Genomic DNA, 21530 nt, shown 5'->3' on the forward strand with positions numbered 1-21530 from the left:
ACCCTTCAGCCCCTGCCTTCATCTATATTCAGAGGATGTAGAGGAAGAATGAGTCCCCCCCTCTCTCTCCTCTGAGGAAAGGGTTTGAAAGGATAGGGTGGATTCAGCTCCTGACATTTCAATCTCCCCAGCAGTTGTGTGTTTGTTCCCCCATTTTCTCTTTCTGAGGTTTCTTTCCCCTCCCACTCTGCCCCAGCACAGGCAATGACTCCTGTCTGCATTCTCTCTCTGTCCCAGCAGGTAATGAGACACTGAGTAAGAACAAGGAGAATCCTCAACAGCAAGTTCCTGAGCAGGTGGATTTGCACAGGACGGTATCAGGGAAAGCCAAAGGGGATGTTTCCCAGAATCCTGATCATGTACATGGCTGGGATAGTCAGCACAGGCCAGAGAGGCAGCAGGGAAACCAGCCAAGGGAGAGACACAGTAAATCCACTCAGAAGAGAAGAGGGGACAACCAAATCAAAGATATTGCTCAGCAGAGAGTTCCCACAGGAGAGAGACCCTACACATGCAGTGATTGTGGGAAAAGCTTCCGGTGGAGATCAGCCCTTATTACTCACCAGAGAATCCACACAGGAGAAAAACCCTACAAGTGCCCTGACTGTGAAAAAAGCTTCAGACAGGTCTCAGCCCTCACCTATCATCAGATAATCCACGTGGGAGAGAAACCCTATAACTGCCCTGACTGTGGGAAAAGCTTCAATCAGAGCTCACACCTTATTAAGCATCAAAGAATCCACACTGGTGAGAAACCCTATAACTGCCCCGACTGCAGGAAAAGCTTCAGTCAGAGCTCACACCTCATTATTCACCGGAGAATCCACACGGGGGAGAAGCCTTTTAAATGCCTGGAATGTGGGAAAAGCTTCAGTGTGAGCTCACACCTTGCTGCACATGAGAGAATCCACAGGGGAGAGAAGCCCTATAGGTGCCCCAACTGTGAGAAAAGCTTTAGTCAGAGCTCATACCTCATTATTCACCAGAGAAGCCACACAGGGGAGAAACCCTTTAAATGCCCAGAATGTGGGAAAAGCTTCAGTGCAAGCTCAAACCTTGCTGCACATCAGAGAATCCACAAGGGAGAGAAGCCTTATAGGTGCCCCAACTGTGAGAAAAGCTTCAGTCAGAGCTCAGCCCGCACTAATCACCAGAGAATCCACACAGGAGAGAGACCCTACCGATGCAATCAGTGTGAGAACAGCTTTAGTCAGAGCTCAAACCTTATTTCACATCAGAGAATCCACACAGGACACAAACAGTAGAATTGTCCTGGCTAGGGATGGGCCAAGTGAATAACACTTTTGCCAATTCCCCTGAATCTCAGAAGGGTCAGGCCAGGCTGGAGTGGCCATGCAATGAGGACATGCATCAGTTACTAAAGCAGAGAATGAAACCACCTGTCAGGGGGCTTATTTCTTCACCCACTTACTTCCCTGGTCCTTCTCACATGAATGGAGAGCAACAATACCCGAAGTCCAAAGGTGCAAACAATTTTATGTCTATTGGGGTGAACTTCCAGCAAGCATGATTCCAGTTTCCTTCCTTAGTGTCCCCCGTCCCAGCTCTGACACCACAGAGCCTTACACCTGTGTCCCTGTTCCCATTCCTGCCCTTAGCCAAACATGATTCCAATTTCCCCACCCCCATTCCTATTTCCCCCATCCACCCACCCACTTCCTGATTGACTGCAGACTATACAGTAAAACTTGAGTTCTGCTTAGCTATACCTTAACCAATCATTTTCCTGAAATTTAACTAACCAATCCTAACATCTTGTAACATGATTATTTAACCAATTATATCCCAACATCTTAATTAGTTTACTCCCAGCAAAATTAATTATACAGCAGACAGGAACAATCACAGAACCAGAAAAAGATTATACAGACAAACAGTAGCAAACTGGGAACTATAATAACAAAACAACACAGAAGTGAGGATTTCACATCCCAGCTATTGATAAGTGAGTTCTTGCCAGACAGGATGCTATCAAACTAAGTTTCCTTTTACATTTTCTAGGCACTTCCCTTTCTCTGGAGGTGATAGGCACTCTCAGGACAGGATTGTATTCCAACAGCCCAATAGCACCTTATTTCAATGTGACTAGTTTGGAATGTGAGGAGGTGACCGGTCGCTTCCCAGATTATGGCTGCCTCTGCTGCTTAGCCAAAGGCCTTAGCCTAAGAACAGGCCTCAGACTGTCACAGTAAGAGAAGGACCTTACACCGGCAGACAGTGATTTTGATTTTTCTTTCTTTTATACCTCTAACTAGCCAAGTGATAAGAATACATCTAAATGCTTAGTGTATAGGCCTTTAAAACAGATAGGCCTGAATATCTATATCCTAACACTCCACCCCTTTTTTTTTCTTTTCCTTTTGGGATCCTCCTGCCCAAGTATCCCTGAAAAAGCATAGGACATATGGCGACACATTTCCTGATAAGGCCAGGCATCAAGGTGGAAGGTGTCGATATTCCATTTGTCCCACTGCCCCTTGTGTAGTATAGTGCCCTGCACCTTCTCTTGTACAGGCATACCACACCTATTCCAATTAGTGTTCCCGACTTCCCATTATAGTGGGCCCGAAATGGTTGGGTCCGCGTTGTCTAGTACACTGCAGGGTTTGGAGGGCTTACTACATTACTTATAGGTTATCTTCATATGCAACGTAACACAAGTACAGTTAACAATACAAAGTTCACAGGAACACCGAGTCCTGACCACTGCAATATGGTCCAACATCCGAGACACCACCGAGACACTGCCTCTCCTCCTTCAACAGGGTCATGATCTTACGTGTCCAGTTGCTGGTAGTTGCAACAAGCTGCCCCTGGAGGTTTTACTTGCTTTTGTCCAAATCATAAGTCCACTGAATGTTCACAGAGAAATGGGATATTGTCCAAACCAGCTTGACCACTTGGTATGGAATCAGGCAGTGTGCCCTGGTTTGATTATTCACAGCAATAAGATTCACAGATTCATTTGTGCACCAAAGTCCAGATAGCAGCATGTAGATGTGTGTAGTTTGGTTATGGGCTGGTGTAATTGTGCCCCCAGTAATATGTACGTTCCCAGCAAAACACCTTATAAACAGTACCCCCAATTGTCCACCCCTTGCATAGGCCATTGATTCTGCTCCTCCATAGTCATAGGAGAGGGGCACATCCAAACATCTTCTGTTGATTTACACTATTTTACACACCCCTCCATTGATTCCCAGTGAGCTCCTTAATTTTCCCGCTGGCGCCAGCTTGCTTGTAGAGTGTCTGAAAAACAAAAGAAACAATTTCCACCCCCCTAGTGGGGACAGATTATTGCTTAATAATAATAATTAATAATATCACTTTCTTTTACAAATTTTCTTGCTAATTGCAGGAAAAACAGAAGGCTGTCCTTATTTTGTTCTATAGTCAGGCTAGTGAATTACCCCACTCACTGGTCATTTATGAAATTCATGAGGTGGTGTACCTCAGTTTCCCCTCTTGTACAACAGACCATGTTTGCAATAGTTTCTCTGCTGTACCTAGTTTTAAGTTTATTCTCAGGTAATATCTGAGAGACAGCTTCAAATTTTAGCACAGTACACATCCTGGGAAAATGCACATTCCTTCCATATAGTTTAACCTCGATAACATTAGCCATATTAATTTTACACAAGGTGTAACTGCCTTCCCCATGCCCACAGAGTTTTCATGCACACCCACCAAAGCAACAATCTGATCCCCCAGAGCCATCCCAAGGCTCAGTGTTCCCATCAGCACCTTCCTAGAACTGAGTTGTGCAGAGACTGAGGTAAGATTTCCATGCTGTGATGGAATTTGATTATTACTTTTTGAGAAGCTCTGAAAGGCCTCTGTTCTGCTCCTACATTTACGTTGATGCTAGAAACCTAGAACCCCCTTTATCTTGTATACTGTTGTGACGGGATCCCCGGGGTGCAGCCTGGGACTGCTGTGCCCCTTTAACTCCCCAGGTTGGGCTGTCTCTCACAATGCTTTGCTAGTGACCAGCAGCAAACCCCTCCAGGCGCTGTTATCACTCAGTACAACTGCATGTGGAGCCCTACACCAAGCTAGATTGCATGAATGCTCCCAGAGTCACTCATGAATCACACAGAGAAAGGCACCAGCCAAAACCCCACCCCAGCTCCCAGCCTTGTACCTCAGGAATATACCATCTTGCACTGCTCATCTTGAGCAGTGCAAATTTATTAATTGGTTCACCACTTCATCAATGGAAAGTGGATATACACCAGCCTTTGTAAACCTGAGCAAATACCCTTACCAAACACTTCAGGCAAACTCACTGGTAAAGGTAAACAGTTAAACAAATTTATTGACTACAAAAGATAGGCAAAAAGTCAGAATGGTTACCAAAACAAAATATATAAGTACACAGTCTAAACTCTCTACCCTATTAGACTGGGTAACATCTAGATTAAGCAGTTTTTCTCACCCCACTGGATAGTGCAGTTCATAGTACACAGGTTTCACCCTTGAAACCTAGGCCAGTCCTCTCTGTTGGAGTCTTCAGTGTCCTTGTTGCTTGCAGCATAGGTGTGGGAAGGAGAAAGGCCAAGTATGGGGCCCCTGTGTTCTGTTTTATACCCTTAGTCCCATGTGCTTGGAGAACTCAAGTCCAGGCATGCCTGCTGGGCATTGCTGAGTCCCCAGTCAAGGTTGAGCAATTCCCCTGGTGTGGCTTTGTGCAAGTGAATCATTGAATTATAACTTCACTGCTGGACAATGGCTGGTGATGTCTGTTCAGCATCCAGCCGGGCGTTAGTTACCTCTCTTATCATTGTCCCTGGAGAGCTAGTATCTGGGCGCCTCCCAAGCCCACAGCATATTTTAGTGATAACCATACAATACAAATTTCATAACTTAATGATATACATATTTAGATAGAACAATGATTTTCAGAAGATCATAACCTTTCCCCTGATACCTTACATAGCATGCTTTATATGCAAGATCACAATTTTATATATAAATGAGGAATATGAGGGTTACAGGGCACTCCCCCAAGGCATAGAATGTCATTAACTGCGACTTCTCATTTATTCTTGGTAGTGTCTTAAACCTGGATCCACCATGGGAATTAGGCGTTCTGACACCCAGCAGTACAATCATAGAATCATGGAAGTGTAGGACTGGAAGAAACCTCAAGAGGTCATCTAGTCCAATCCCCTGCACCCATGGCAGGATTACGTAATAACTAGACAATCCCAGACAGGTGTTTTTCTAACCTGTTCTTAAAAACCTATAATGATGGAGATTTCACAACCTCCCTAGGCAATTTGTTCCAGTGCTTAAGCACCCTGACAGTTAAGAAGTTTTTCCGAACGTCTAATCTAAACCACTCTTGCTGTAATTTAAGCCCATTGCTTCCTGTCCTACCCGCAGAGATTAAGGACAATACTTTTTCCCCCTCCTCCTTGTAATGACCTTTTACTTGAAAACTGTTATATTCCCCTCTATCTTCTCTTCTCCAGACTAAACAAACCCAGTGTTGCCAATCTTCCCTCATAGGTCATGTTTTCTAGACCTTTAAACATTTTTGCTGCTTTCCTCTGGACTTTCTCCAATTTGTCCACATCTTTCCTAAAATGTGATGCCCAGAACTGAACACAATACTCCAGTTGAGGCCTAATCAGCACGGAGTAGAGTGGAAGAATTATTTCTTGTCTTGCTTACAACACTCCTGCTAATACATCCCAGAATGATGTAACACTGTTGCAAAAAAGCAAACACTGTTGAGTCATATTTTGCTTGTGATACACTATGACTCTCAGATCGCTTTCTTCAGCACTCCTTCCTAGGCAGTCATTTCCCATTTTGTATGCATGCAACTGATTGTTCCTTCCTAAGCAGAGTACTTTGCAATTGTCCTTATTGAATTTAATCCTGTTTACTTCAGATCATTTTTCCAGTTTGTCCAGATCATTTTGAATTTTAATCCTATCATCCAAAGCTCTTGTAACATCTCCCAGCTTGGTATCATCTGCAAACTTCATAAGTGTACATTGTGTAACTTGTAGGCACCTAGCAAATGACAGGAATAATGCTGAGTTAGGGAGATTTGAAATAGGGGGTCTTCTGTGACTCCCAACTCAGGTGAGTAACCTAACCACTCGGCCAAAGGTTATGAGGGTCAGCCTCCTCCTTCCCAGCTCCCATCTTTATTGTATGGAGTCAAGCCTGAGAATGCAATTTAAAAACTTGGTACACTAGCCAGGGAGCTGCCTAAGGTAGCCCATGGGAGATGCCAATGAGAGGGGTGTGTCCTAAGTCCCACCCCTCTTAAGGAGATAGGCACTTAAACCCAGGCTGCTGATTCACAAACTGGACAAGATGCTATTCTGACTATGGAGCTCAGGCTGGTTGGCATTTCCAGAAGCTGCATATCTCCACACTAAACAGCAAGAGGTAGGGTATTCACCCAGGATCACAGAATCAAAGAAGATTAGGAATGGAAGAGACCTCAGGAGGTCATCTAGTTCAACCCCCGGCTCAAAGCAGGACCAACACTAACTGTAACATCCCAGCCAGGGCTTTGTCAAGCCAGGCCTTAAAAACCTCTAAGGAAGCAGATTCCACCACCTCCCTAGGTAATGCATTCCAGTGCTTCACCACCCTACTAGTGAAATAGTGTTTCCTAATATCCAACCTAGACCTCCCCAACTGCAACTTGAGACCATTACTCCTCGCTCTGTCATCTGCTACCACTGAGAACAGTCTAGATCCATCCTCTTTGGAACCCCCTTTCAGGTAGTTGAAAGCAGCTATCAAATCCCCCCTCACTCTTCTCTGCAGACTAAACAAGCCCAGTTCCCTCAGCCGCTCCTCATAAATCATGTGCTCCAGCCCCCTAATCATTTTTGTTTCCCTCCTCTGGACTCTCCAATTTTTCCACATCCTTTCTGTAGTGGGGGGCCCAAAACTGGATGCAATACTCCAGATGTGGCCTCAACAGTGCTGAATAGAGGGGAATAAACACTTCCCTCGATCTTCTGGCAGTGCTCCTACTAATGCAGCCCAATATGCCGTTAAACTTCTTGGCAACAAGGGCACACCCCGACTCATACCCAGCTTCTCATCCACTGTAATCCCAGGTCCTTTTCTGCAGAACTGCTGTTTAGCCAGTTGGTCCCCAGCCTATAGTGGTGCATGGGATTCTTCAGTCCTAAGTGCAGGACTCTGCACTTGTCCTTGTTGAACCTCATCAGATTTCTTTTGGCCCAATCCTCCAATTTGTCTAGGTCACTCTGGACTCTATCCCTACCCTCCAGCATATCTACCTCTTCCCCCCAGTTTAGTGTCATTTGCGAACTTGCTGAGGATGCAATTCATTCCATCATCCAGATCATTAATGAAGATGTTGAACAAAACCGGCTCCAGGACCTATCACTGGGGCACTCCGCTTGATACTGCCTGCCAACTAGACATGGAGCCATTGATCACTACCCGTTGAGCCTGACAATCTATCCAGCTTTCTATCCACCTTATAGTCCATTCATACAATCCATACTTTTTTACACTTGTTGGCAAGAATACTGTATCAAAAGCTTTGCTAAAGTCAAGATATATCACATCCACTGCTTTCCCCATATCCACAGAGCCAGTTATCTCATCATAGAAGGCAATCAGGATGGTCAGGCATGACTTGCCCTTGGTCAATCCATGTAGACTATTCCTGATCACCTTCCTCTCCTCCAAGTGCTTCAAAATGATTTCCTTGAGGACCTGCTCCATGATTTTTTCAGGGACTGAGGTGAGGTTGACCGGTCTGTAGTTTCCTGGGTTCTCCTTCTCTTTTTTTAAAGATGGGCACTATATTTGCCTTTTTCCAATCATCCGGGACCTGCCCCTGTCGCCATGAGTTTTCAAAGATAATGGCCAATGGCTCTGCAATCACATCAGCCAACTCCCTCAGCACCCTCAGATGCATTAGATCTGGATCTACGACTTGTGCATGTCCAGCTTTTCTAAATAGTCCTTAACCTGTTCTTTCACCACTGAGGGCTGCTCACCTCTTCCCCATACTGTGTTGCCCAGGACAGCTGCATGGGACCTGACCTTGTCTGTGGTGACTGAGGCAAAAAAGCATTGAGTACTTCAGCTTTTTCCACAACATTTGTCAGTAGGTTGCCTCCCCCATTCAATAAGGGTCCCACACTTTCCCTAATCTTTTTCTTGTTGCTAACATACATTTAGAAACCCTTCTTGTTACCCTTCACATCCCTTGCTAGCTGCAACTCCAGTTGTGTTTTGGCCTTCCTGATTACTCCCCTGCATGCGTGAGCAATATTTTTATACTCTTCCCTAGTCATCTGTCCAGGTTTCCGCTTCTTGTAAGATTCATTTTTGTGTTTAGGCTCACCGAAGATTTTACTGTTAAGCCAAGCTGGTCACCTGCCATATTTGCTATTCTTTCTGCACATCAGGATGGGTTGTTCCTGAACCCTCAATAAGGCTTCTTTAAAATACAGCCAGCTTTCCTGGACTCCTTTCCTTCTCATATTAGTCTCCCAGGGGATCCTGCCCATCAGTTCCCTAAGGGAGTCAAAGTCTGCTTTTCTGAAGTCCAGGGTCCATATTTTGCTACTCTCCTTTCTTCCTTTTGTGCGGATCCTGAACTCAAGCATCTCATGGTCACTGCTGCCCAAGTTGCCACCCACTTCTACTTCCCCTACCAGTTCTTTTCTGTTTGTAAGCAGCAGGTCTAGAGGAGAATGGCCCCGGTTGGTTGCTCCAGTAGTTGCACCAGGAAGTTGTCCCCAACACTCTCCAAAAACTTCCTGGATTGTCTGTGCACTGCTGTATTGCTCTCCCAGGAGATGTCAGGGTGATTGAAGTCCCAGTTAGAACCACAGCCTGTGTTCTGGAAACTTCAGTTAATTGTCTGAAGAAAGCCTCATCTATCTCATCCTTCTGGTCCGGTGGTCTATAGCACGCCCACCACGACATCACCTTGTTGCTCTTGCTTCTAAACTTAAACCAAAGACTCTCAACAGGCTTTTCTCCAGTTTCATACTGGAGCTCTGAGCAATCATACCGCTCTCTTACATACAGTATGTGGGAGGATGTGGGAAGTCTCCAGTTCGAGCCTCCCCTCTGCCTAATAAGGAGAAGGGATTTGAACAAAGAGTGTGATAATGAGTCTTAAGCCAAGGTGACAAGATCCAGGGCTCAATTCTCTAGCTCCAATGGTGCTTTAAATATTTATTTACAATAGAAGAGTTTCAACAAGAGAGATTGCAGAAGTCCCACAGCAGAATATCTCATGACTCAGTGGCTATGGTATCCTCGAGAGGCAGCAGATGCCTGTTCAAATCTCTTCTTCTCATCAAATCAGGTGATTTGACCTAGGGGTCTTTCACAAGTCCCAGTCTGCGGATGTACCATAACCACTAGCCTAAAGGTTGTGAAGGAGAGCCCCCTCTACCTGGCTGTTTTGTAAGCGTGCATGCCCAGAGGAAGGAACATAGGGCCTAGAGCACTTTCACTGTAAAAACCTAGGTGCTGAGCAAGTTTAGGTGTCTATAGGGTTAGGTGGCAGCCAGGTGGGAATTTTGGAAATCACAGTGGTGCTCAAAAATGGGATTTAGGTACCACCCTGTGTTAATAACATTGATGCAGAGAGGAACAATGATGGGCTCAGTTAGATCTGGGCTCTGAGTCAGGCTGGTGGATTGTTTGTGATTATCTTGCTTCAAATGATGAGGATCTGAGTTTCTCTCTCTCTCTCTCTAGAAAGGACGAGTGTGTGAAAACAGGTCTCTGTGGGATGAGGGATGTATCTGTAAGGGTTTATTTTACACTGTACAATCTAGCAACTCTAATTTCTGTGGGGGTTCTGATTTTTATTCTCTTTAGTTCCCATGAGTTCATACATCCAGAAGGCTTTACTAGATATCTGAGTTACTGATTTTTACCAGTAGAGTTACACACTTATACTGTCATGGTCTGCAGTTCTCCATTTGATACATGTATTCACTACACAGTCCAATAGGGAGGAGGTGAATTCCAGGACTAAATTCCACAGAGTTGATAATGTTATTGTATTTAGAATCCAAGTTCATTAAATACCTAGTAGTTTTATTGCAATTAGCATGTTGTATTATTTTCAGAAACGGGTACTTAGCAAAAAATATCAAAGTTCACTTCAGACTCGGGACAGTGTAAATACATAGTAATGAATTCCCCGCAATGTAAAATAATTGATCAACTGAGTATGGGAGAAAAGCAACAGTAATAGATTTGATTTTAAAGTTAATTTGCCGCTTATATGAAATACGGGTAAGGATGGGTGAAAAGAAGATCAGAGTCACCAGGCTAGACAGGAAATCCAGATAGCTTACCTGGAATTGGAGTATGATAGGATCACTGACTTTAGGTCAAGTTTACATCGTTAAGTTTTTTCTGGTATACATTTTTCTGCTGTAACTATACAGATGTAAATATAGTAAAAACGAGTGTCCACACTGCTTTGTTCATGCTGGCTTAAACAACTTCCCTAATGAATCATTGCATATGCACAGCTCTGTGCTTTTTCCAAATAAATTCACAGCATTCTAGACAGTTATTCCTGGAAGCAATGTTCCATAGCAGAGCTGTATGCATTCTGGGAGTTTTCACATGGTTGCATTGTGGGATACCTTCCAGAATCTACTGGATTTCTGGTACTTCAGCTAAAATTTACATACTCCCATGGTCCAGCTCCTGAAAATCCATAATTCTTTTTAGAGAAACCAGTTCTAGTTTCCAACTGCTGCCAGGGAGCATGAAGGAAACATTGCTAAGGGTATGTTCATGCTATGAAATTAGGTTGATATTATAGAAGTCAATTTTTAGAAATTGATTTTATACAGTCGATTGCATATGTCCACACGAAGTGCATTAAGTTGGTGGAGTGCGTCCTCACTACCATGGCTAGCATCGACTTACGGAGCAGTGCACTGTGAGTAGCTATCCCACAGTTCCCACAGTCTCCGCCACCCATTGGAATTCTGGGTTAAGCTCCCAATGCTTGATGGGGCAAAAACATTGTTGTGGGTGGTTTTGGGTACATGTTATCAGTGGCTCTCCCTCCATGAAAGCAACAGCAGACAATTGTTTCATGCCTTTTTTCTGTGCAGACACCATACCAAGGCAAGCGTGCAGCCCACTCAGCTCAGCGCACTGACACTGCTGCTGTTGTGTCCTGGGTGCCGCTGTCAGCAGACGGTGCAGTAGGACTGCTAACCGTCATCATACACCACTTCCGCTGCAACTCTGCTCTGCTGCTATTGTCTCAATAGCAAATTTCTCCATGTTGTCTGTCATGGGCTCCCGGGTATGTGTGTTCTTCCTTGGGAAATGTGCACGGTGCTAACTGTCATCCTCCACCGCTTCCGCTGCAACTCTGCTCTCCTGCTTTCATGAATCCACCTCACACTTCCTCTCATCGTTCTCTATAAATATCTATTCTCATGGCATCTATCTTTAGCCACCACTTCCACTGCAATTCTGCTTTCCTGCAGATGCCATACCACAGCAAGCATGGAGCCTGCTCAGATCACTGTGGCAATTATGAGCACTGTAAACACCTCACACATTATCCTGCAGTATGTGCAGAACCAGAACCTGCAAAAGAAGGTGAAAACGCGATGGCAGCGCGGTCACAAGAGTGATAAGGACATGGATACAGACTTCTCTCAAAGCATAGGCCCTGGCAATTTGGACATCCTAGTGGCAGTGGGGCAGGTTCGAGCTGTGGAACACCGATTCTCGGCCTGGGAAACAAGCACAGACTGGTGGGACCACATAGCGTTGCAGGTCTGGGATGATTCCCAGTGGCTACGAAACTTTTGCATGCGTAAGGGTACTTCCATGGAACTTTGTGACTTGCTTTTCCCTGCCCTGAAGTGCAAGAATACCAAGATGAGAGCAGCCCTTATGGTTCACAAGCGAGTGGCGATAGCCCTCTGGAAGCTTGCAATGCCAGACAGCTACAGGTCAGTCGGGAATCGATTTGGAATGGGCAAATCTACTGTGGGGGCTGCTGTGAGCCAAGTAGCCAACGCAATCACTGAGGTGCTGCTATCAAGGGTAGTGACTCTGGGAAAAGTGCAGGTCATAGTGGATGGCTTTGCTGCAATGGGGTTCCCTAACTGTGGTGGGGACATAGACGGAACGCATATCCCTATCTTGGGACCGGACCACCTTGGCAGCCAGTACATAAACTGCAAAGGGTACTTTTCAATGGTGCTGCAAGCACTGGTGGATCACAAGGGACGTTTCACCGACATCAACGTGGGATGGCCGGGAAAGGTGCAGGACTCTTGCATCTTCAGGAACTCCGGTCTGTTTGAACAGCTGCAGGAAGGGATTTACTTTTTTCAATTTTGTTCAATATCTTCATAAATGATCTGGAGGATGGTGTGGATTGCACTCTCAGCAAATTTGCGGATGATACTAAACTGGGAGGAGTGGTAGATACGCTGGAGGGCAGGGATAGGATACAGAGGGACCTAGAAAAATTGGCGGATTGGGCCAAAAGAAATCTGATGAGGTTCAATAAGGATAAGTGCAGGGTCCTGCACTTAGGACGGAAGAACCCAATGCACAGCTACAGACTAGGGACCGAATGGCTAGGCAGCAGTTCTGCGGAAAAGGACCTAGGGGTGACAGTGGACAAGAAGCTGGATATGAGTCAGCAGTGTGCCCTTGTTGCCAAGAAGGCCAATGGCATTTTGGGATGTATAAGTAGGGGCATAGCGAGCAGATCGAGGGACGTGATCGTCCCCCTCTATTCGACATTGGTGAGGCCTCATCTGGAGTACTGTGTCCAGTTTTGGGCCCCACACTACAAGAAGGATGTGGATAAATTGGAGAGAGTCCAGCGAAGGGCAACAAAAATGATTAGGGGTCTGGAACACATGACTTATGAGGAGAGGCTGAGGGAACTGGGATTGTTTAGTCTGCGGAAGAGAAGAATGAGGGGGGATTTGATAGCTGCTTTCAACTACCTGAGAGGTAGTTCCAGAGAGGATGGTTCTAGACTATTCTCAGTGGTGGAAGAGGACAGGACAAGGAGTAATGGTCTCAAGTTGCAGTGGGGGAGGTATAGGTTGGATATTAGGAAAAACTTTTTCACTAGGAGGGTGGTGAAACACTGGAATGCGTTGCCTAGGGAGGTGGTGGAATCTCCTTCCTTAGAAGTTTTTAAGGTCAGGCTTGACAAAGCCCTGGCTGGGATGATTTAATTGGGGATGTGTCCTGCTTTTGAGCAGGGGGTTGGACTAGATGACCTCCTGAGGTCCCTTCCAACCCTGATATTCTATGATTCTACTTCCCAGACCAGAAAATAACAGTTAGGGATGTTGAAATGCCTATAGTTATCCTCGGGGACCCAGCCTACCCCTTAATGCCCTGGCTCATGAAGCCATACACAGGCACCCTGGACAGTAGTCAGGAGCTGTTCAACTATAGGCTGAGCAAGTGCAGAATGGTGGTAGAATGTGCATTTGGACATTTAAAAGCACGCTGGTGCAGTTTACTGACTCAGTTAGACCTCAGTGAAACCAATATTCCCATTGTTATTGCTGCTTGCTGTGTGCTCCACAATATCTGTGAGAGTAAGGGGGAGACATTTATGGCGGGGTGGGAGGTTGAGGAAAATCGCCTGGCCACTGATTACGCACAGACAGACACCAGGGTGGTTAGAAGAGCACAGCTGGGCACGCTGCGCATCAGGGAAGCTTTGAAAACCAGTTTCATGACTGGTCAGGCTACGGTGTGACAGTTCTGTTTATTTCTCCTTGATGAAAACCCGCCCCCTTGTTTGACTCTACTTCCCTGCAAGCCAACCACCCTCCCCCCTTCAATCACCACTTGCAGAAGCAATAAAGTAATTGCTGTTTCAAAATAATGCTTTCTTTATTAATTCATCACACAAATGGGGGGATAACTGCCAAGGTAGCCTGGGAGGGGTGGGGGAAGAGGAAAGCACCAGGTGGGGTTGGGGAGGAGGGAAGGACAAGGCCACACTGCACTTCAAAACTTATTGAATGCCAGCCTTCCATTGCTTGGGCAGTCCTCTGTGGTGGAGTGGTTGCATGCCCGGAGGGCCCCCCTCCCGCGTTCTTGGGCATCTGGGTGAGGAGGCTATGGAACTGGGGGAAGAGGTGCGGCAGTTACACAGTGGCTGCAGCGGCCATCTGTGCTCCTGCTTTCTTTCCTGCAGCTCCACCAGACACCAGAGCATATCAGTTTGATCCCCTAGTAGCCTCAGCATTGCATCCTGCTTCCTCTCATCGCGCTGTTGCCACCTCTCATCTTGCTCATCCCTCCTGTCCTCACGTTCATTTTCTGCTTTCCTGGACTCTGCCATTGTTTGCCTCCATGCATTCTGCTGAGCTCTTTCAGTGCAGGAGGACTGCATGAGCTCAGAGAACATTTCATTGTGAGTGCGGTTTTTTCGCCTTCTTATCTGCGCTAGCCTCTGGGATGGAGATGATAGGGGGAGTGTTGAAACATTTGCAGCTGCAGGAGGAAAAAAAGGGAGAGTAGTATTTAAAAAGATACATTTTAGAGAACAATGGGTAGACTCTTTCACGGTGAACCAAGCTGTTAACATTACATAGCACATTGCTTTCAGTACAAGGTTGCACTTTGCCTCTTATATTGAGGGCCTGCCAATTTGGTGTGAGAGATCACACATGCAGGGCCGGGCAACAGAATTCGGCTTGCAGGCGGCCATGGTAAGCCACAGTCTTTCAGCTTCTTCAACCTTCATAACATGTGGGAATGGTTTCAAACAGCAGCACCCTCCTTTCCCATACCAAGCAAAGCCCTTTGTGTTGGCCATTTAAAAGGAGAGGCTGTGGTTTTTGGGTTAAGGTGCAGCACAAACCCAACTAACCCCCCGCCCCCCCCCCCAGCAATTCTCTGGGATGATTGCTTCACCCCTCCCCATGTGGCTAGTATCAGGGAAGATCCCTGCCAGCCAAACGCGAACAGCTCAGCTCAGCGTGAACAGGCCCCCCCCACTGCGTGGCTTACAGCAGGGATGATTTCTTTTCAGCCACAGGCAAACAGCCCAGCAGGAACAGCTACCTCTGAATGTCCCCTTAATAAAATCCCCCTATTTCAACCAGGTGACCATGAATGATATCACTCTCCTGAGGATAACACAGAGAGAGAAAGAATGGATGTTGCTTGAATGCCAGCAAAAACCGGGACCATACGCTGCCATGCTTTGTTATGCAATGATTCCAGACTACATGTTCCTGGCCTGACGTGGTAAAGTGTCCTACCATGGAGGACGGAATAAGGCTGCCCTCCCCAGAAACCTTCTGCAAAGGCTTTGGGAGTACCTCCAGGAGAGCTTCATGGAGAAGTCTCTGGAGGATTTCCGCTCCATCCCCAGACATGTTAACAGACTTTTCCAGTAGCTATACTGGCCGCAAATGCATCCCAAGTCTTCAGGGCAAATCAATAATTAAACACACTTGCTTTTAAACCCTGTATTATATTTACAAAGGTACACTCACCAAAGGTGCCTTCTCTGGCTTCATGGTCCAGGAGTCCACCTTGGGAGGGTATTGGCTCCAGGGTGATAAACAGTTCCTGGCTGTCGGGGAGAACGGTTTCTCTACTTGCCTGGTGTGCGCTATCCTCAACCTCCTCCTCATCTTCATCGTCCCCCAAATCCTCATCCCTGTTGTGTGAGACTCCCCGCTTGCAGGTGTCCATGGATGGGGTGGGGTAGTAGTAAGCCCCTCCCCCCAAGAATTGCATGCAGCTCATCATAGAAGTGGCATGTCTGGGGCTCTGACCCAGAGCAGCTGTTTGCCTCTTTCGTTTTTTGGTAGGCTTGCCTCAGCTCCTTAATTTTCATGCAGCACTGCTGCGGGTCCCTTTTGTAGCCTCTATCCATCATGCCCTTGGAGATTTTTGCAAATATTTTGGCATTTCGTCTTTTGGAACTGAGTTCTGCCAGCAAGGATTCATCTCCCCATACAGCGATCAGATCCAGTACATCCTGTTCAGTCCATGGTTGGAGCTCTTTTGAGATTCTGGGACTGGATGGTCACCTGTGCTGATGAGTTCGTCATGCTGGCCAAACAGGAAATGAAATTCAAAAGCTCCCAGGGCTTTTCCTGTGTACCTGGATAGTGCATCTGAGTTGAAAGTGCTGTCCAGAGTGGTCAGAATGGAGCACTCAGAGATAGCTCCCAGAGGCCAATACTGTTGAATTGCATCCACACTACCCCAAATTCGACCTGGCGATGTCGATTTCAGCGCTAATCCCCTCATTGGGGAGGAGTACAGAAATCAATTTTAAGAGCCCTTTAAGTAGACAAAAATGGCTTTGTCGTGTGGATGGGTGCAGGGTTAAAATCGATCTAACTCTGCTAAATTCGACCTAAACTCGTAGTGTAGACCAGGGCTGAGTTAGCTTTACACGGTATCCTGATTGGCAAACAAAGCAGGTATATCTCCCAATTCTAGATGGAGACTTCTTCTCCCCTCTCAGATACTTGGTCTGTCAAGTGTCCCCTGAAGTAGGGTCTAGGTCACTGTCATGTGGTCACTCACCACACTGGCACCTCCTGCTGGCCGTTTCAGGATTTAGCTCTGGTCAGTGGGTGTGCCCGCCAGTGGTAGTAGCTCTCCTGTCATTGTCTCCGCCTGGAGATCCACTGCAGTTCCAGTCTCACTGCCTCTGCTTCGTGGCACAGCCCTCTGGCAGTGGCACAATCCGGGTCCCCCCCTTCTGGGAGACTGCTTCCACGACAGTCTAGACGCTCCTCGCAGCAGCTTGGCAGTCCATAGCCTGGCTGCCTCTTCAGCGGTGAGTATTAGGGGGGGTGTCACGGAGTCCCCGGGCGATGCTCTGGAACTGCTCCCTACGAAGCTAGTCAGGACTCTGCGGGAACCTCCTCTCTGTGAGCAGACTGTCTGCAGGACACACAGCTCACACAGCTTCCACCTTCCTGGGTCTGACCTTGGAGCATTCAGCATCCTCTGCCCCTCCGTGTGCTTCCCACAGCGAGTCCCCCCAGGCGGGGTCCTGGGGAAGCCAGCGGGTCCTGCACCCCAAATTCGCAGTCAGACATACTCTTAACCAGCCAGTTAAACAGGTTTATTAGATGACAGGAATACGGTCTAAAACAGAGCTTGTAGGTACAGAGAACAGGACCCCTCAGCTGGGTCCATTTGGGGGGGCAGTGAGCCAGACAACCATGTCTGCACTTCACTCCATGTCCCAGCCAGCCCCAAACTGACTCCCCCTCCAGCCCCTCCTCCTCTGGGCTTTGTCCCTTTCCCGGGCCAGGAAGTCACTTGATTCCTTTGTTACCCAACACCTTTAGCTATCACCTTGCGGGGGGAAGGGCCCAGGCCATCAGTTGCCAGGAGACAGAGTGTCAGCCATTTATGTACCCTGGCCCTTTGCTCTGCAACAATTACACCCCCTTATCTCCCACCACCTAGACACTTAAATGCATAGGGGAAACCGAGGCACCCCTACAGGATTCAGAGGAAACATTAAGAACATTCCCACTTCATCACAGGGAGGGACCCAGGCCTGCCCACTACTCTGGGTCACAGCCCACCGATCCTGTAAACAACAGGTTCCTTCTGCCCCTCCTTTCTTTCTCCACCAGTCTGTCTCAATTCCCTGGCCACTTTCCCAAAGCCCCAGCACCTTTGGCTCCTGTCTCTGGCTCCTTCACCCTCTTCCCAGGGCCTTAGGCCTGCAAGTCCTAGTAGCCCTGTTCATGGTGCTAGTCTCTGCAGCCCTCTAGGAAGCCAATCCCCTCACTTGGGCTTCCTGCAGCAGACTGGCTTGTGCTGGCCTGCAGCTCCCTTTTATATGGGCTGGCTGGGCCCTGATTGTAGTCCAGTCACTGCCCTAATTGACTGCAGCCACTGCCCTAATTGTCTGTTTCCTTGCAGCCGTCCAGGCAGGGTTTTAACCCTATCATGGCCAGTGCAGGGCAGATGCCCCGTCACAGTCACCCTGAACCATTCTTGTTCTAGAATCCAGCAAAGGTCCCTCAAAGCAGGGTCTAGGTTATCCCGAGGACTTCTGCCTCACAGTCTCGAACCTTTTCAGATGTTAATTGGGGAATTAACTTAACTAATTTACTTTGCTTGGCATTTATACCTTTTGTTTTCAAAGAAGTCACATGTCACAGTAATATGCCCTGTGGGCTTCTTATTACTGGTTTTCTCTAATATTTTAGAAGCGACTGCAAAGCAGACACAGACCAAAGCTAAATCAACTTTTACCCTCTCAACAATCATTCACTTAAGCTCTTAGCGTGATGCCATCCAGAGTGGTCATTTTGACTCAGGTCAGCTTGTACCAAGTCCACTGGTCACATAATTTTACGTCTTCTCTACTTTGTGAGCTGGTTCCCCTGGCTGATATTCCAAGTTTTGATGTTGAAACATGCTAGCATATAGGCTTGTTTGTCATCCTGAGATAGAATTTTGGGTTTGATTTTTTGATACTCTTATGTCTTGTAACCCTTCTGCCAGGCCGAGTTGATAGCAGCAAGGGCTGGGTTCAGTACACATCAAAGCAAATGCAAAACTGGCTCGAGCCCCCACCCAGTGACCTGGGAAAATCTTACACACACCCCTGGGTGCCTCAAAGAGGCAATACTTCCCCTCTCGCAAGCACAGAATCTCGGTGTAGCAGACAATCTTTAATAACATGAGGTAAATGACATCAGCATTAAATTGGGAAAGCACCACAACTAGGGTTCATCAACCAAACCATGAGCAAAGACCCACCCCAGCAAATTGGGCCACATCCTTTCCCTCAGGTTCTTGAGTCCCACAACCCAAACGTCTCTTGAGTCCAGCAATCCAAAAATCACCCAAAGTCCAAAAAGTCCAACAACCCCAAAAGTCCAGCCCCAGAGTTCAAAAGTTCATCTGCAGAGTCTGTGTAAAATGTGCATGTGTGGGGGGAGAAGAGGTAAGGGGCACCTTACGTGACCTGAAGCTGACTGCCCCATAGCTCCACAGGGCATCACTCTGATCCGCTCCACAAGCCGCTCCACTCTGCCATCCGTCTCATGAACAGCTCCCCTCCGCATCACACAAGCAGCTCCCGCCGTCCCATGAACTGCTCCACCAGCCCATCCACGAACAGCTCCGCTGCGCTCTGATCTTCAGGCTCCCCACTACTTGACACAGTGCTCAGTGATTTCAGCTTGTAGTAGTGGGAGCCTTAGTGCTGGTACACCATAAGGCCAAAGTCAATTCAACACAGTACCTGTAGCTAGACTCTTAGGGTATGTCTACACTATGGAATAAGGTCGAATTTATAGAAGTCGGTTTTTTAGAAATTGGTTTTATATATTCGAGTGTGTGTGTCCCCACAGAAAATGCTCTAAGTGCATTAAGTGCATTAACGCGGCGGAGCGCTTCCACAGTACCGAGGCTAGAGTCGACTTCCGGAGCGTTGCACTGAGGGTAGCTATCCCACAGTTCCCGCAGTCTCCGCTGCCCATTGGAATTCTGGGTTGAGATCCCAATGCCTGATGGGGCTAAAACATTGTCGTGGGTGGTTCTGGGTACATATCGTCAGGCCCCCGTTCCCTCTTTCCCTCCGTGAAAGCAAGGGCAGACCATCGTTTCGCGCCTTTTTTCCTGAGTTACCTGTGCAGACGCCATACCACGGCAAGCATGGAGCCCGCTCAGGTAACTGTCACCGTATGACTCCTGGGTGCTGGCAGATGCGGTACGGCATTGCTACACAGTAGCAGCAACCCCTTGCCTTGTGGCAGCACACGGTACAGTACGACTGGTAGCCATCCTCGTCATGTCCGAGGTGCTCCTGGCCACGTCGGCTGGGAGCGCCTGGACAGACATTGGTGCAGGGACTAAATTTGGAGTGACTTGACCAGTTCATTCTCTTTAGTCCTGCAGTCAGTCCTATTGAACCGTCTTATGGTGAGCAGGCAGGTGATACAGATTGCTAGCAGTCGTACTGTACCATCTTCTGCCAGGCAGGCAAGAGATGAGGATTGCTAGCAGTCGTATTGTACCATCTTCTGCCAGGCAGGCAAGAGATGAGGATGGCTAGCAGTCGTACTGTACCATCTTCTGCCGAGCAGCCATGAGATGTGGATGGCATGCAGTCCTTCTCCACCGTCTGCTGCCAGCCAAAGATGTAAAAGATAGATGGAGTGGATCAAAACAAGAAATAGACCAGATTTGTTCTGTATTCATTTGCTTCCCCTCCTCCCCCGTCTAGGGGACTCATTCTTCTAGGTCACACTGCAGTCACTCACAGAGAAGGTGCAGCGAGGTAAATCTAGCCATGTATCAATCAGAGGCCAGACTAACCTCCTTGTTCCAATAAGAACGATAACTTAGGTGCACCATTTCTTATTGGAACCCTCCGTGAAGTCCTGCCTGAAATACTCCTTGATGTAAAGACACCCCCTTTGTTGATTTTAGCTCCCTGAAGCCAACCCTGTAAGCCGTGTCGTCAGTCGCCCCTCCCTCCGTCAGAGCAACGGCAGACAATCGTTCCACGCCTTTTTTCTGTGCGGACGCCATACCAAGGCAAGCATGGAGGCAGCTCAGCTCACTTTGGCAATTAGGAGCACATTAAACACCACATGCATTATCCAGCAGTATATGCAGCACCGGAACCTGGCAAAGCAATACCGGGCGAGTAGGCGACGTCAGCGCGGTCACGTGAGTGATGAGGACATGGACACAGATTTCTCTGAAAGCATGGGCCCTGCCAATGCATGCATCATGGTGCTAATGGGGCAGGTTCATGCTGTGGAACGCCGATTCTGGGCTCGGGAAACAAGCACAGACTGGTGGGACCGCATAGTGTTGCAGGTCTGGGACGATTCCCAGTGGCTGCGAAACTTTCGCATGCTTAAGGGCACTTTCATGGAACTTTGTGACTTGCTTTCCCCTGCCCTGAAGCGCATGAATACCAAGATGAGAGCAGCCCTCACAGTTGAGAAGCGAGTGGCGATAGCCCTGTGGAAGCTTGCAATGCCAGACAGCTACTGGTCAGTTGGGAATCAATTTGGAGTGGGCAAATCTACTGTTGGGGCTGCTGTGATGCAAGTAGCCCACGCAATCAAAGATCTGCTGATATCAAGGGTAGTGACCCTGGGAAATGTGCAGGTCATAGTGGATGGCTTTGCTGCAATGGGATTCCCTAACTGTGGTGGGGCCATAGACGGAACCCATATCCCTATCTTGGCACCGGAGCACCAAGCCACCAAGTACATAAACCGCAAGGGGTACTTTTCAATAGTGCTGCAAGCTCTGGTGGATCACAAGGGACGTTTCACCACCATCAATGTGGGATGGCCGGGAAAGGTACATGACGCTCGCATCTTCAGGAACTCTGGTCTGTTTCAAAAGCTGCAGGAAGGGACTTTATTCCCAGACCAGAAAATAACTGTTGGGGATGTTGAAATGCCTATATGTGTCCTTGGGGGCCCAGCCTACCCCTTAATGTCATGGCTCATGAAGCCGTACAC

At 47.5% G+C, this 21530-nt stretch overlaps 1 protein-coding gene across 1 annotated transcript in view; it reads left to right on the forward strand.

The window, feature by feature from the left end:
• The window catches only part of LOC144273991 (uncharacterized), a 79457-nt gene that overhangs the window by 8274 nt on the left and 49653 nt on the right, over positions 1 to 21530 (forward strand). Inside the window, exon 4 of the mRNA XM_077832712.1 lies at positions 241 to 1261. Coding sequence (XP_077688838.1) covers positions 241 to 1261 — 1021 coding nt within the window. The remainder of the gene's footprint in view (positions 1 to 240; positions 1262 to 21530) is intronic.

Source organism: Eretmochelys imbricata, chromosome 14, assembly GCF_965152235.1.
Source record: "Eretmochelys imbricata isolate rEreImb1 chromosome 14, rEreImb1.hap1, whole genome shotgun sequence".
NCBI lineage: Eukaryota > Metazoa > Chordata > Testudines > Cheloniidae > Eretmochelys > Eretmochelys imbricata.